Source organism: Aotus nancymaae, unplaced genomic scaffold (genome assembly GCF_030222135.1).
Source record: "Aotus nancymaae isolate 86718 unplaced genomic scaffold, 86718_ANA_hifiasm-v0.15.2.pri h1tg000029l, whole genome shotgun sequence".
Lineage (NCBI taxonomy): Eukaryota > Metazoa > Chordata > Mammalia > Primates > Aotidae > Aotus > Aotus nancymaae.
The window spans coordinates 33,318,455-33,330,255 of record NW_026988442.1 but is presented as its reverse complement, the minus strand read 5'-3'; the positions used below and the strand labels follow the sequence as shown (position 1 = coordinate 33,330,255).

At 40.4% G+C, this 11,801-nt stretch overlaps 1 protein-coding gene across 2 annotated transcripts; it reads right to left on the bottom strand.

Moving 5' to 3' along the window:
• Positions 1-227: 227 nt before the first annotated feature.
• Positions 228-11,801, bottom strand: PFDN4 (prefoldin subunit 4). 2 transcript variants are annotated; one of them, XM_021669074.2, is made up of 4 exons: positions 11,612-11,801; positions 4,970-5,077; positions 3,994-4,134; positions 228-761 (listed from the first exon to the last, which is right to left on the bottom strand). In XM_021669074.2, exons 1-4 carry the CDS (start codon positions 11,633-11,635, stop codon positions 630-632), a joined length of 405 nt encoding a protein of 134 aa, XP_021524749.1. In that variant the 5' UTR covers positions 11,636-11,801; the 3' UTR covers positions 228-629. The 2 variants fall into 2 exon arrangements, with proteins under 2 accessions (XP_021524749.1, XP_021524750.1); XM_021669075.2 differs by lacking the exon at positions 11,612-11,801 and adding an exon at positions 10,036-10,053.

The following is an 11,801-nucleotide window of genomic DNA, read 5'->3' as shown; positions in this document are numbered from 1 at the left end:
TCTCTTGGCTTCTAAAACGTTCTGTGGTTCTGCACTGTTCCTATAAAGCTCCATATGCAGCCACATGTTTAAACATTGCCCATTCTTTTACCCAAATCTCTGATATTGATAGATATGTAAAAAATATGTATGTTTAAATATAATATGTAACATATATTTAAATAAAATATATACATATATATAATGAAGTCTCTGACAAAGCTTTAGTTGTGAAACAAGGAAGGACGCAGGATTGTACGTCTTTTAGTTATGCTTTCCCAGTCATTAGACAGCAATTAAAATCACACAGAGAAACGTGACACAACTGTTAAATTTGCTTATGTGAAAATTGCGACAACAAATGTTCTAAATAATATAGAAACAAAAGATTGCTTAACTGATTTTAATAACATGACATAAAGCCCCTAGACTTGATATAATCGTTATGCAAAATACATAGGTGAATACTGTCTTCTTTTAAAAATATAAAATAAATAAGCAAGACATGTGAAAATAGGCAAGTTTCCATTAAATAAATGAAAATTTTAAAAAAAGAAAGTTTTGCTTTCCATGTCATTTGAAGAAGGGAAATTATCATTTTAAACAATATTCAAGTTTATTAAACAAATAAAAAAAGTATTATAAAACGTTTAACTTTCATCGGCTTCAAGGTTTATGTTGCTCCCAAATTTTGCATACAACTGAACTTTCAAATCTGCTAACACCCGCTGAATTGATTCCACTCTGGATTCTAAGGCGTCAATTTCTTCTTGCAAATTTTTCTGGAAAAAAATAATTTACATTAATTCTATTCAATTAGACGATTTCTGAGCATCTGTGTCTAAAATAATATTTGGAAAGAATTTTAGGTCAAGAACCTTCTAAACTTGAACAGGCAGCCAAGTAACACTGATAATTAGGTCTAAATATCTGAATGTGGGCATTTTAAATTCATGGTCAGTATTTGCTTATCACAGAATAAATCAAGCTTGTTTTCTCCCTTTCTGCTAATCCAAAAAAAAAAAGTAAAAAAAATAATAATAATAATTTCTAAATTATCATTTCCTAATAAAGAAAGAAGCAAATACAAAGACTTCTATAAACAGTTTATCCTAGGCCTGCTGGCTTCTAACCCAGCTCTTCCCAACAACAAAAATAACTTTGAGACTACAGGAAATGATAGAAGCTCACACCACCAACTACCAATAATTAAGAATAACAACTTAAGATCCAACTCTGGCAGATATTTTCATTAACTTTGAGGCCTCTGAAGCTAAACTTTGGAAGAGAGTGGTAGGGTGCCTCATTTTTAAGACAGAGCAGCTTTGCCCAGTGAATCGTCACATGTTTTCTAAATATTCAAAGTGATACATGTCAATTATCTTGATTTAATTACTCCACATTATATTAATGAGTTATAACATCACATTCACCCCATACATTTATAGAATTATAAACAGTTTATAATTTACAATGTTAAAAAAGAAAGTACAATTCCAAAGGACAATTCTTTCTACCTACCTACCCATCTATAGCTACTTAGCCTCTTCAATTATAAAACCAGTTTTGTAATCCCCCATTAATAGATGAAATAAATTTTAACATATATGCTTTGTTAAAACAAGTCGTAAGTTCCTGGCTAGGATCAAAACAATTTTTTTTCCTAAACATGACAGAAAATATGAAATCATACAAACCAAATACACATTAACATTAGAAACTAAAGAGTATCTAATATTGACAATGTTACTGTTTTAGAAATCTAGCCAATGGTTCTCAAAGGGTGGCCCCCAGACCAGTATCAGGGACAAAATCACCTGGGAACCGGTTAGAAGTACACACTCCGGGCCCTGCTTCAGGCCTCCTGAAAGAGCTTCTTTGGGTTGAGCCCAGCACTCTGAATTTTTAACATGACCTGTGGGCAACTGTGATTTTGATGCATGCTACAAGTTTGAGAATCACTGTTACAAAACAAGAAATAGAAATAAGACATGTGGCTACTTCTAGAAAGGAGATAAATTCTAAATGTCTATACGGAGAAAACCTAGTTAATAAGTAAAAGAAGACACCTAGTTAATAAGTAAAAGTTATTTTAATATCACAAGTCCAGTCATAACTCTCTCTTCCAAATATCTCTGAAGGCTCCTCTTTGCTCTGGGATGGGGGTGGGCAAACTCTGCACTGGGTTCTTCAGACCAAATCTAGCCCGAAGCTTGTTTTTGTCAATTTTATTGGAACACAGCCATACAGATTCACTCATCTTGCTTTCACAGTAATCATGGCAGAGACTGTGCAGCCCACAAAACCTAATATATTTACTTCTGGCCCTTCACACAAAGTTTGCTGACCCCTGCTAAGAAAAAGGGCAATTTATTCCACTCAACTGACTAGAGTTCTCCAAGATGTGGCCACAATTTCAGGTGCTCCCAAATCTCCAGCAGATACATCTTCTTGCAGTTTTACGTTTGTACCACCATCATCCTATAGCCATTTACACACGCTGCTTCTCAGAACTAGCACACCCTCCACCCGTTTCTGGCTAACAGCCACTTATTCCTCAGCTGTTCTCTCATCACTTTCCCTGGGAGCCCTTGATGTCCAGATTAGAATAGACTCCTCTTCCTATGTTCTTAAAGCCACCTCTATCCTTATTCCACTTTCTACTCGTTATCCATTTTGTTTACTTTTCTCTCTTTCCATCTAGACTATATGCTCCATGCAGGCGGGGCCCAGGCAGGTTCTGTTGTCCCCAATGATCCCTAGTACATGGCAGAACCTGATACAGAGTAAGTATTCAATTCATTCATTCCAGAAGCAATGAATGAGTTAAAAAATAAAGGTTCAGTATCTATCTGTGTATGGGGCAGGGGACTCACAATAGCCACAAAGACCATAAACTATTTTGGAATGCTTTCAGTAAAAATATTTTTTAAATGGTTAAATAAAAAGAACAAAATCACAAAATTTGACTAACAAGAAAAGACTTAAACATAAGGGAGACATAACATTTCTGCATGGAAAGACACAGGAGTAAGTGATAGTTCTTCCCAAGATTTACTAAATGTGGGTTTCATCCATAGGAAGTTTTGCTTTTTATGACATTTGAAGAAGAGAGACTATCATTTTAAGCAATCAAGTTATTAGCAAAAGCATTAGGTAAGGTTTAATTGCCGTCAGCTTTCATAGGCAATGTGACCGTCCCTCTCATATAGTTAGAAGGCATGTGAACTGAAAATTTTCATACCATGTATCAAACGTCTCAGATATCATCAGAGAACTCATATGCTGACCCAGTCATTATACTTCTCTTAATTATTTCCTCAAAACAATTTCCTAAATGTCAACGAAGATGTATGTAGAAGAATGCTCACTGTAACATTACTACGGCGAAATATTGGAAACAAATTAATGCTAACAGTAAGATTCATGACCCCAGTTGATATCCATCAACATGATATTAAACAGTAATCAAAAATGATGTTTTTAAAAGGCCTGTGTGCCTGGCCCAGAGCAGGCTCTCAATGAGTATCTGCTGTACAAATAAACAGTAAACAAAACAAGCAAAAATGCTCCTCCTAGAACATTAACTGTCCAAACTGGGAAGCAAACTACTTTTTGGAGAGAGTCAGAAAGAACGTAAAAGAAATACATGAAAATGTCACCTCTGGGTAGTAGCATTACAGAGGGTTTTTCTTTTCTGCTTCAATATATGCTATGTTTTCTAAATAGTTTTAGTTTTGAGCAAGGTTCTGGAGTCAGAAGACCACTGTCTATGTGTCACACTGAATAAATCCTGTAACCCCTCTAAGCCTCTATTCTTTGTCACTAAACTGGGATTAACAGGTCACTGTTAGGATTCAATAAGATCCTGCTAGCAAAGCATCAGAGCATGCGTGGGACATAACAAGGCAGTAAATGTTAACTATAGTTAGCATCCACTATGTCCCTACATCTACAATTACATGTTCTTTATAATTATATAAATTCTAATTTCAGAATTAACTTTGAACATACCTTTGCTTCTTCTAACATTTCTTGTGTTTCTTCTTGAGAATGGCTAATGAAAACATCACCAATTTGATAAGGTATCATTAAGCAGTCATCATCTGCAAGCATGATGTCATCACAAGCATCTTCTAAGTTTTGGAGTTGTTTCTATAAATGCAAAATGGCACAGAAAAATGTATTCAAAATTCTCTGACAGAAGCTAAAGGCCAATTGTAATCTGGGGACAGCAACTCTCTGAGGGACCCCCTCACAAAGGTATTACCACATTAGAATGAGACTAATTTATAACGTTTTAGATGACACTTCGCAGGCAAGCAGTTAGAGCTAACGCATTGTCCTCTGGACATTTTCAGATTTCTATAAGCACCCTGCGGTGGACAGCAGGCACCCACGGTCACTCAAAATTTCTTCTATTTTAACAATTTTCAACTTTGTGAATTCTGCCTTCCTACAAAAACCAAACCAAAAAACCAACATACATTTCTCAGCCTTGCTTGCTGATAGGGTGTAAGTAAATCACACTGGTAATGAAGGCTCTGCCAGCATGTGTAAGTGATAATAAATTCCACCAATCAAATGCACATGAGCTGGATTTCAATTCAAGGGAGACAGGCTGGACACAGGCCCCAGATTTACAGGGGTAGGTGGCAGTGGCAGCAGTAGCTTGGTGTTCCTAGGTCTGCAAGGGTGGCTTCCTCATTGGGAAGACAGCTGACTCTGGGATCAGTGGAGGCAACAGCTGTTCCATGGCCAGCCAAGTTCTCCAAGACTTGTTCCTGGAACCTCAGTCTAGACTCAAGCGCCTCAACGATAAGTTATCTCGTATCCCTTAAAAAAAAAAAAAAAAAGACTTTCTACTTAACCAGAGTGGATTGCATCATCTGCAACAAACAGCCCAGAGAAATATACTTGTTAACTGAGTTCAGTTTTAAGTAGCTACAGTATAAAAAATTTTTATTCTTCTAATAATTATTTTCAATACCTTTTTTACTTCTATTTCTTCCTTCAGCTCTGTGATTCTACTCGTATTCCGTGCAAATTTGTTTATCTTTTGTTGATCTTCGAAAGTAACATTGACATCTTCTGCAGCCTGAAAAAAGTTTTTAAGTTTTTGTAAAATTTTAATGGAGAAGTTGGCAGTTAGCTTTTTATATTTCTCAACAATAACAATAACTCAATAAACTATGTTCACTCATATAGTCAAGAATCACAAGAAGTTCTTACAGTAGAACATGATAAATGCCTTATTTTTTGCTCCACAAGCTTAAGGTTTGTTCATAATTCTATAACCTTTTCTGATACTCTATAAAATATTTCCTATGCTATAAGAATATTGCAAATATAAAGAACAATTAATAAGTTCTTTAAAAAGAATAGGAAAAAGCCAACTTTTGGCCCAGAGCAGAATTTCTCAAGTTGGAGCATTCTTCTATTAAGATAACCCAGGAAACAAAAAGTTATGTGTCAAATATATTGGTAAATGCCTCATAGTAGTGGTTTTTTTGTTTGTTTGTTTGTTTTTGCCTAAAGCCAAAACTTGCGTGAGCTTAGTGTGGTAATAAAAATCTGATGGTTTCTATGGTATTTAAAACAAACAAGATACTGGCTAAAGGGTCACTGTATATTTCAGTAGCTACATTCCATTCATAGCAAAAATTATGTTAATGATGTAGGACCTGTTTAAATGTCTTAATAAGGTCTACTTCACTAAAACATGATAAAAATTGAATGTTTAGTATTTAAAAATTAATATCTAATGCGATTAAATTTACAAATTTGCAAATAAAGAGTACTTGGATAAAATAATACCCCTGAAATTTTAAAAAACAGCTAACATTGATTGAGAGTTTCCTATGTGCCAAAACTTCCTAAGTACTTTCTCATCTCTGCTAATCCTCCAATTCAGCCTAGCAAGGAGGATCACCAGTACTATTTTATAGATTGAGAAACTGAGGCAAACTTTATATAATGTGCCCAAAGCCACACAGTCAGTAGGTGGTGGAGCTTGATTTCAACCCGGGCAGACTGGCTGCAGAGGTCAGACAGGTCCGTGAGTTCTGGGAAACAGTGTGAACGTGCATCTGTGTGAGCGTGTACATGTGTGTGAGTGTGCACATAGGCTTAGGCACATTTGGAAGAGGCAGCACGAAGTCTGCTTTCATCAGATTCTCAAGGAGGTACTATATAATTTTTTAAAAATAAAGCTAGAAAATAAAACCAGACTCTCCTTAGGGTTTCCCCTCCACTTATAAAATGAGAACCAGAGCACCTGATTCTAGTTTAAAGGAGAAAAGACATGTGTATGTGTATAAAAATAGTTCTTACTGAAGAACTGTTTTTGGCTATTTTGCAATAACAGTAATGAGCTCACAACATCCACACACCATCCCTGACCTGGTCTCTTGTGACCATCGACTTAAGATATGTGAACTTTTATTTCTCAGAATTGAAAGGCGGTATCAATCAACACAGAGCTCAGTGGTCGAAATATAACACAGCCCTCCCCTTTGTCAGGCTCTCATTCCAATAAACAATTTCACATGCATTATGCCCCACCTCAGCAACACAGAAGATAGCCTGAAAAAAATCCTTTACATCACACTATGTATAGCTTTGAGTGTTCAACCAGATGCATAATTTTGATGAATATGGAAGTTGGGGAACACTGAGCTACACTAAAGAAACCAAAGTATAGCTCTCGGCACACAAGTCATTTGCCAAAGTGACAACTGTCAATTCCCTAAGCAAATAGACAGCAGAGAATTCTGAAGAGTTCCTGTTTGCCTGAAGAATATATGCCATTTTGTTTAAATACTGAAAACCTTAACAGGTATTTATGGATCCATTTGTCCTAGTGAGGGCTCAACAGAGCCAGTCACATGAACGGATCCAGTGTAGGACCGCCTGGCACATAACTGAAGCTAATATATGGTTTCTGAATTTGAATCTCAGTCATGCTTGATCAGACTCAAACACTGTTTCCAAAATGTGGTAGAGAGAATTTGGCTATGCTTTCCATCTTTCCAAAGCAGAAATTTCCTGTTGTAGCCCCACCAAACCACAGCCACCAGCACACACTACCCTGTATTCCAGTTCTTTATGGTTGTTTTCCCGCTGGGGTAAAGGGCTAAAGTTGATGTGTGAGTCAAATATACTACACACCGCCCAGTGGACCGCTGTTTACAGCAGAAAGTAAGATGTCAGTGTCTCTGATGCCTAACAGAGCCTTCTGTTTCAGGATCACTGTCCTAGATCATTATTCCTACATTTCTTGAAGCTGCATTTTGGCAAGAAGTACCTTTTGTTTTGTTTTGTTTTGAGACAGTCTCACCGTCGCCCAGGCTGAAGTGCAGTGGAGCAATCTCGGCTCACTGCAACCTCCACCTCCTGGTTCAAGCCATTTTCCTGCCTCAGCCTCCAAGTAGCTGAGATTACAGGTAGGTGCCAACACACCCAGCTAATTTTTGTATTTTTAGTGGGCGGGGGGGCGGTTTCACCATGTTAGCCAGGCTGGTCTCAAACTCCTAACAGGTGATACACCTGCCTCGGCCTCCCAAAGTGCTGGGATTACAGCCATGAACCACCATGCCCAGCCAGAAGTGGGTAATTCTTGTGTTGAGGCTGGAGTGCAGTGGTGCGATCTCGGCTCACTGCAATCTCCACCTCCCGGGTTCAAGCAGTTCTCCACCTCAACCTTCCGAGTAGCTGTGATTACAGGCACCTGCCACCATGCCTGACTAATTTTTGTATTTTTAGTAGAGACAGGGTTTCACCATCTTGGCCAGGCTGGTCTTGAATTTCTGACCTCATGATCCACCTGTCTCGGCCTCTCAAAGTGCTGGGATTACAGGTCACTGCGCCCAGCCTAAGTGGATTGTTCCTTAACAAGCACCCTCAGTGATTCTGATGTATGCTCAAGTTTAAGAACTATCGGGCCTTTAAGTCTCCTTCCATGTATATGATAGATTGACATAAAAATGGCATGAGTCACTGCACCCAGCCTAGAAGTGAGTAATTCTCAATTGAGGGGTTGGGGGGGTGGGGTCAATGGACACTGAGAGGGCAATTTACCCTGAGACTGTATGCAAAATGGCATGAACAGTGTGTGACTTCTTCTGGAAAGTCTTCTAGCTTTCATCAGATTCTCAATGGGATGGACCCACAACCCAAAAAGGTTAGTAACTCCTGCCTTCAGGGAAACCAGAGGTAGCTACTCTCAAAGTCACAAGAACTCTAGGAAGAACTCATATCCTGTAGTATCGGAAGCAGCACACAGAGTGGTGGAAAGAGTCAGACCAGAATCCAATCCAAGCAAACAGGAACCTTGGGCAAATTACCCAATTATTTGAAACCACCTCAGGTTTCTCATCTACAAAATGGAGAAGCTCGTTCCTTCCTTATAGGACTGATAAAATGAATACCTGGGAGAAAGTCAGCTTTCAATAAATGATAGCTAAGCATTTTATTTCCTGAATACTGTTTATCAAAAATCATTACAAAGAACAGATCCAGATCTAGAAGAAAGTTCTGCTAGGCCAAAGAGAAATACGCGGGCTCGAGATCCAAGGTAAAAATTAAAATTCCCTGGGCTTTTTCTTGAGAATAAGTATCTTCTGGGATTAGAGGAGGAAACTGAATCATACTCAGTAACACCCCACGCCAAGTCTAGGTATTATTTGGAGTCTGAACTGACAGCTGGGTCCCTAGAAATCAATTCTGGTCAATTTCGGTCTTGTATTTTTACTTTTAAAAACATATCTACCAAGTCTGTATGATATAAACTTTCGCTTTGTATTTGTATTCAGCTTTCATCCATGGAGTTGCTCATTTAACAATATTGTTTCCTATACGCCATGCACTGTGACAAGAGAGCCACTACCCCACCTTCCTGAACACAAATGGCAAGCATACGTCCTGGTGGAGAAAGAAAGCAAAAAACAAGATGAACAAGATAATGTTCGATGGTGACAAATGTGATGGTGAAAATAAAACAGCTTAGTGGTAGAAAGTTCTGGGGGCCTGGGGAGGGAAGGAGGCTTCTTTAGATAAAGGTCAAAGGTAGCCTCTCTGAGGAATATTTGCATGTAGGATAATGAACAGAAATCATAAAAGTGCAGATCTCCTTATAGTCAAGAGAACTAGATCTTAGAAGGCAGAACTTTAGAGATGAGAGGACTCAATCATCTCATCTAAACACTATCCCCCCGCAAAGTCATGACCAGTTGAGAGGTACAATGTGTTACAAATGTAAGTACTCCGGATTGTACATGATTTACTTTTAATTAAACTCAAAGGGCTATCTATCTCTGTTTCACTCTCACTCACTGGCATACATGTGTGTTTTTTCCTAGTGAGGGCAAAGGGGCAAAGTATATATGTAAGCTAATCTATCAGGAATTGTTCATAACAATGGAAACATCTACAGGAGGACACTGCATCTATCATGTGACTCTTAAAGGCTCCAAAGATACAGAAGATCCTTTATATTTTGGCCACCACCTACCCCTCTATAAGTTCATTTCCCATTATGGCTCAAACTCTTTTCCCCTGATTATCTGCCATCTGGCCTTCCATGTATTAAATGCATTCTCAGAGTCTTTGCACGAGAAACTCCCTGTCTAGAATGCCTCACTCCCTAACCAACTTTCCCTTCCTCTCCTTACATAATCTCACAGATCTCAACTTAAATGGCACTTTCCCAAGAAAGTCTTCTCTGATCTCAAAACAGACCTCACTTTGGCCCTCATTTGGTAAGTACTTTTCCTTCACAGTTCTCATCAGAGAAAATTTTCTGTGTGACTATTTGAGTAATGCCTGCCCCTCCCCTGGAACATACAGTCTTCAGTGCAATGAGAATAAGGGGAGAAGAACTTCCTCACTGGTCAATCCACAGTTGTCTCCACTTAAAACTGAGACTACACCATCCATGTTACATGCTCAAAAAAATTCTACTGAATCAATGAAAGGGGTAATGAAAAGGTTGGTAATTAGAAATTTTGCAATCAAAATCCGGGGTTCAAATCGTTCTTCTGCCATTTCCTCTTGTACCATTTACTTCACTTCTCTGCACTTCAGTTTCCATACCTATAAAACGGAGTAACCACAACTAGTATCTTCCAAGAAATTAAAGGCCATATCTAACACCAGCGGGCCCAATTTAACAAACTAAAGGTGACATGAATCTCACAGTTTCATGCTTTTTTGAAGCACCGTGGCCCTGGACCCTACTCTGGGACTCAGTAAGATTTTCTGTATGGCAGAATAGTAGGGTGAGCAACTCATCCTGAGTTGACTGGGGCTTTCCCAGTTTTGGCAGTCCCTCAGTTTCAGATAAAAGGGGTCAGTGGGTCACCCTATACCAGGCACAGATGGCATAGACTGTGGTACTGGATAGGGGCAAGGCAAAGGAAGTTCTAATGTGGTCTTAAAAGTGCAATGAACGCAAATCCCTCCAGCCAAGGGATTCTCATCGAAGATCCCCTACAGCAGTTAAAAAACAGTCAGAATGCCTGTGGTTTAAATGATAGCTTTGCCTCCATGCCTGTTTTCTCATTTGTTAAATAAAGATAAAAACAGTATCTCCCCCAAAAGAGCGTAAGATAAACAATACACGCAAAATAAAAAAAAAAAAAACCTTACAGCTGTACCTAGCAAACTGTAAAGATCCCCAAATTATCAGCCGTTATTTCCTTCCCCCTCTCCAATTTTCTTTTTATTCTATCTAGCCATCTTTACACATCTGGGAAGATTCAAGGCATTATAAACCCCACATGGAAGTTTAGCCTGCTTAGTGCTCACCTAGGTGTGATTTCCGTAAAACAAAACCAAACCTGAGTTTGAACTCCAGCTCTGCTTCTTACTAGCTGACTCACTTTAGGGGCCCTAACTGCTCTGTGCCTAAATTTCCCTACCTGCAAAGTGGGGAGGAACCCATACACTTGCTGAGTTGCGGGGAGGATACAGATAAACGGCTGGCTGTTGGGCCCCGCACATCGTCCATCCTCAATAAATACTGGTTTTAGCCTGGAGGAGGCAGGGGCACCGAGGATGGCTACAAGCAGCTCCGGGTTGGACACAGGGGGCTCTGGGGACTGATAATCCAGGGATGCAGGAACCTGTTCTCCCACTTACAAGCTGCGTAAGCTGGGGCAGGTTACTCCCCATCTCTGGGCCTCAGTTTCCTCACTCGTAAACACGGTCCTAGCAGTAGCTACCCATGACCCGTGAGGCTAATGCGATAATCCCGGTGCAGCGCTCGGATCAAGGCCAACAACACTCAACAGGACATTCGGCTTCCCACACCCCAGGGGCGAGGCTGGGGCTGCAGGTTCCTCAGACTCCCCGGGGGCACCCTCGGCACCGCGGAAGGAGACCCTACGCCCTCCAAGGCTCCCGGCCCCAGCCCCAGACCCGGAGCCCCGCCTCGGCCGGCCAGGTGTCTAGGAAAATGCTCTAGGGAGTCATCAAGCAGGCCTCGCCGCGGGGCTGATCTCAGGGCCTCGGCCTGGGCCTTGGGCCCCACGCCAGGATTCGGAGCTGAGCACCCCCAGCATGCCGCGTCCGGGACCCGACTGCTGAGCTTCGGCGCCGCCCAAACATCCAACGCCCCGAGCGCCCCACTCACCGCCTTCTTCATGGTGGCCGCCATCTTGGGACTGGACTACGGCACGTGGCGGGGAGGGCCGCAATGGCGCGCTTCGCCCCCGAGCGCTCTCTCGCTCCCGGTCGGCCCAGAACTCCCCGCAAAAATACAACACTGCCTCCACATTCCTTCCTCTTGGACTTCTGGCGAATGATTCCAAGCGGCTGGGATG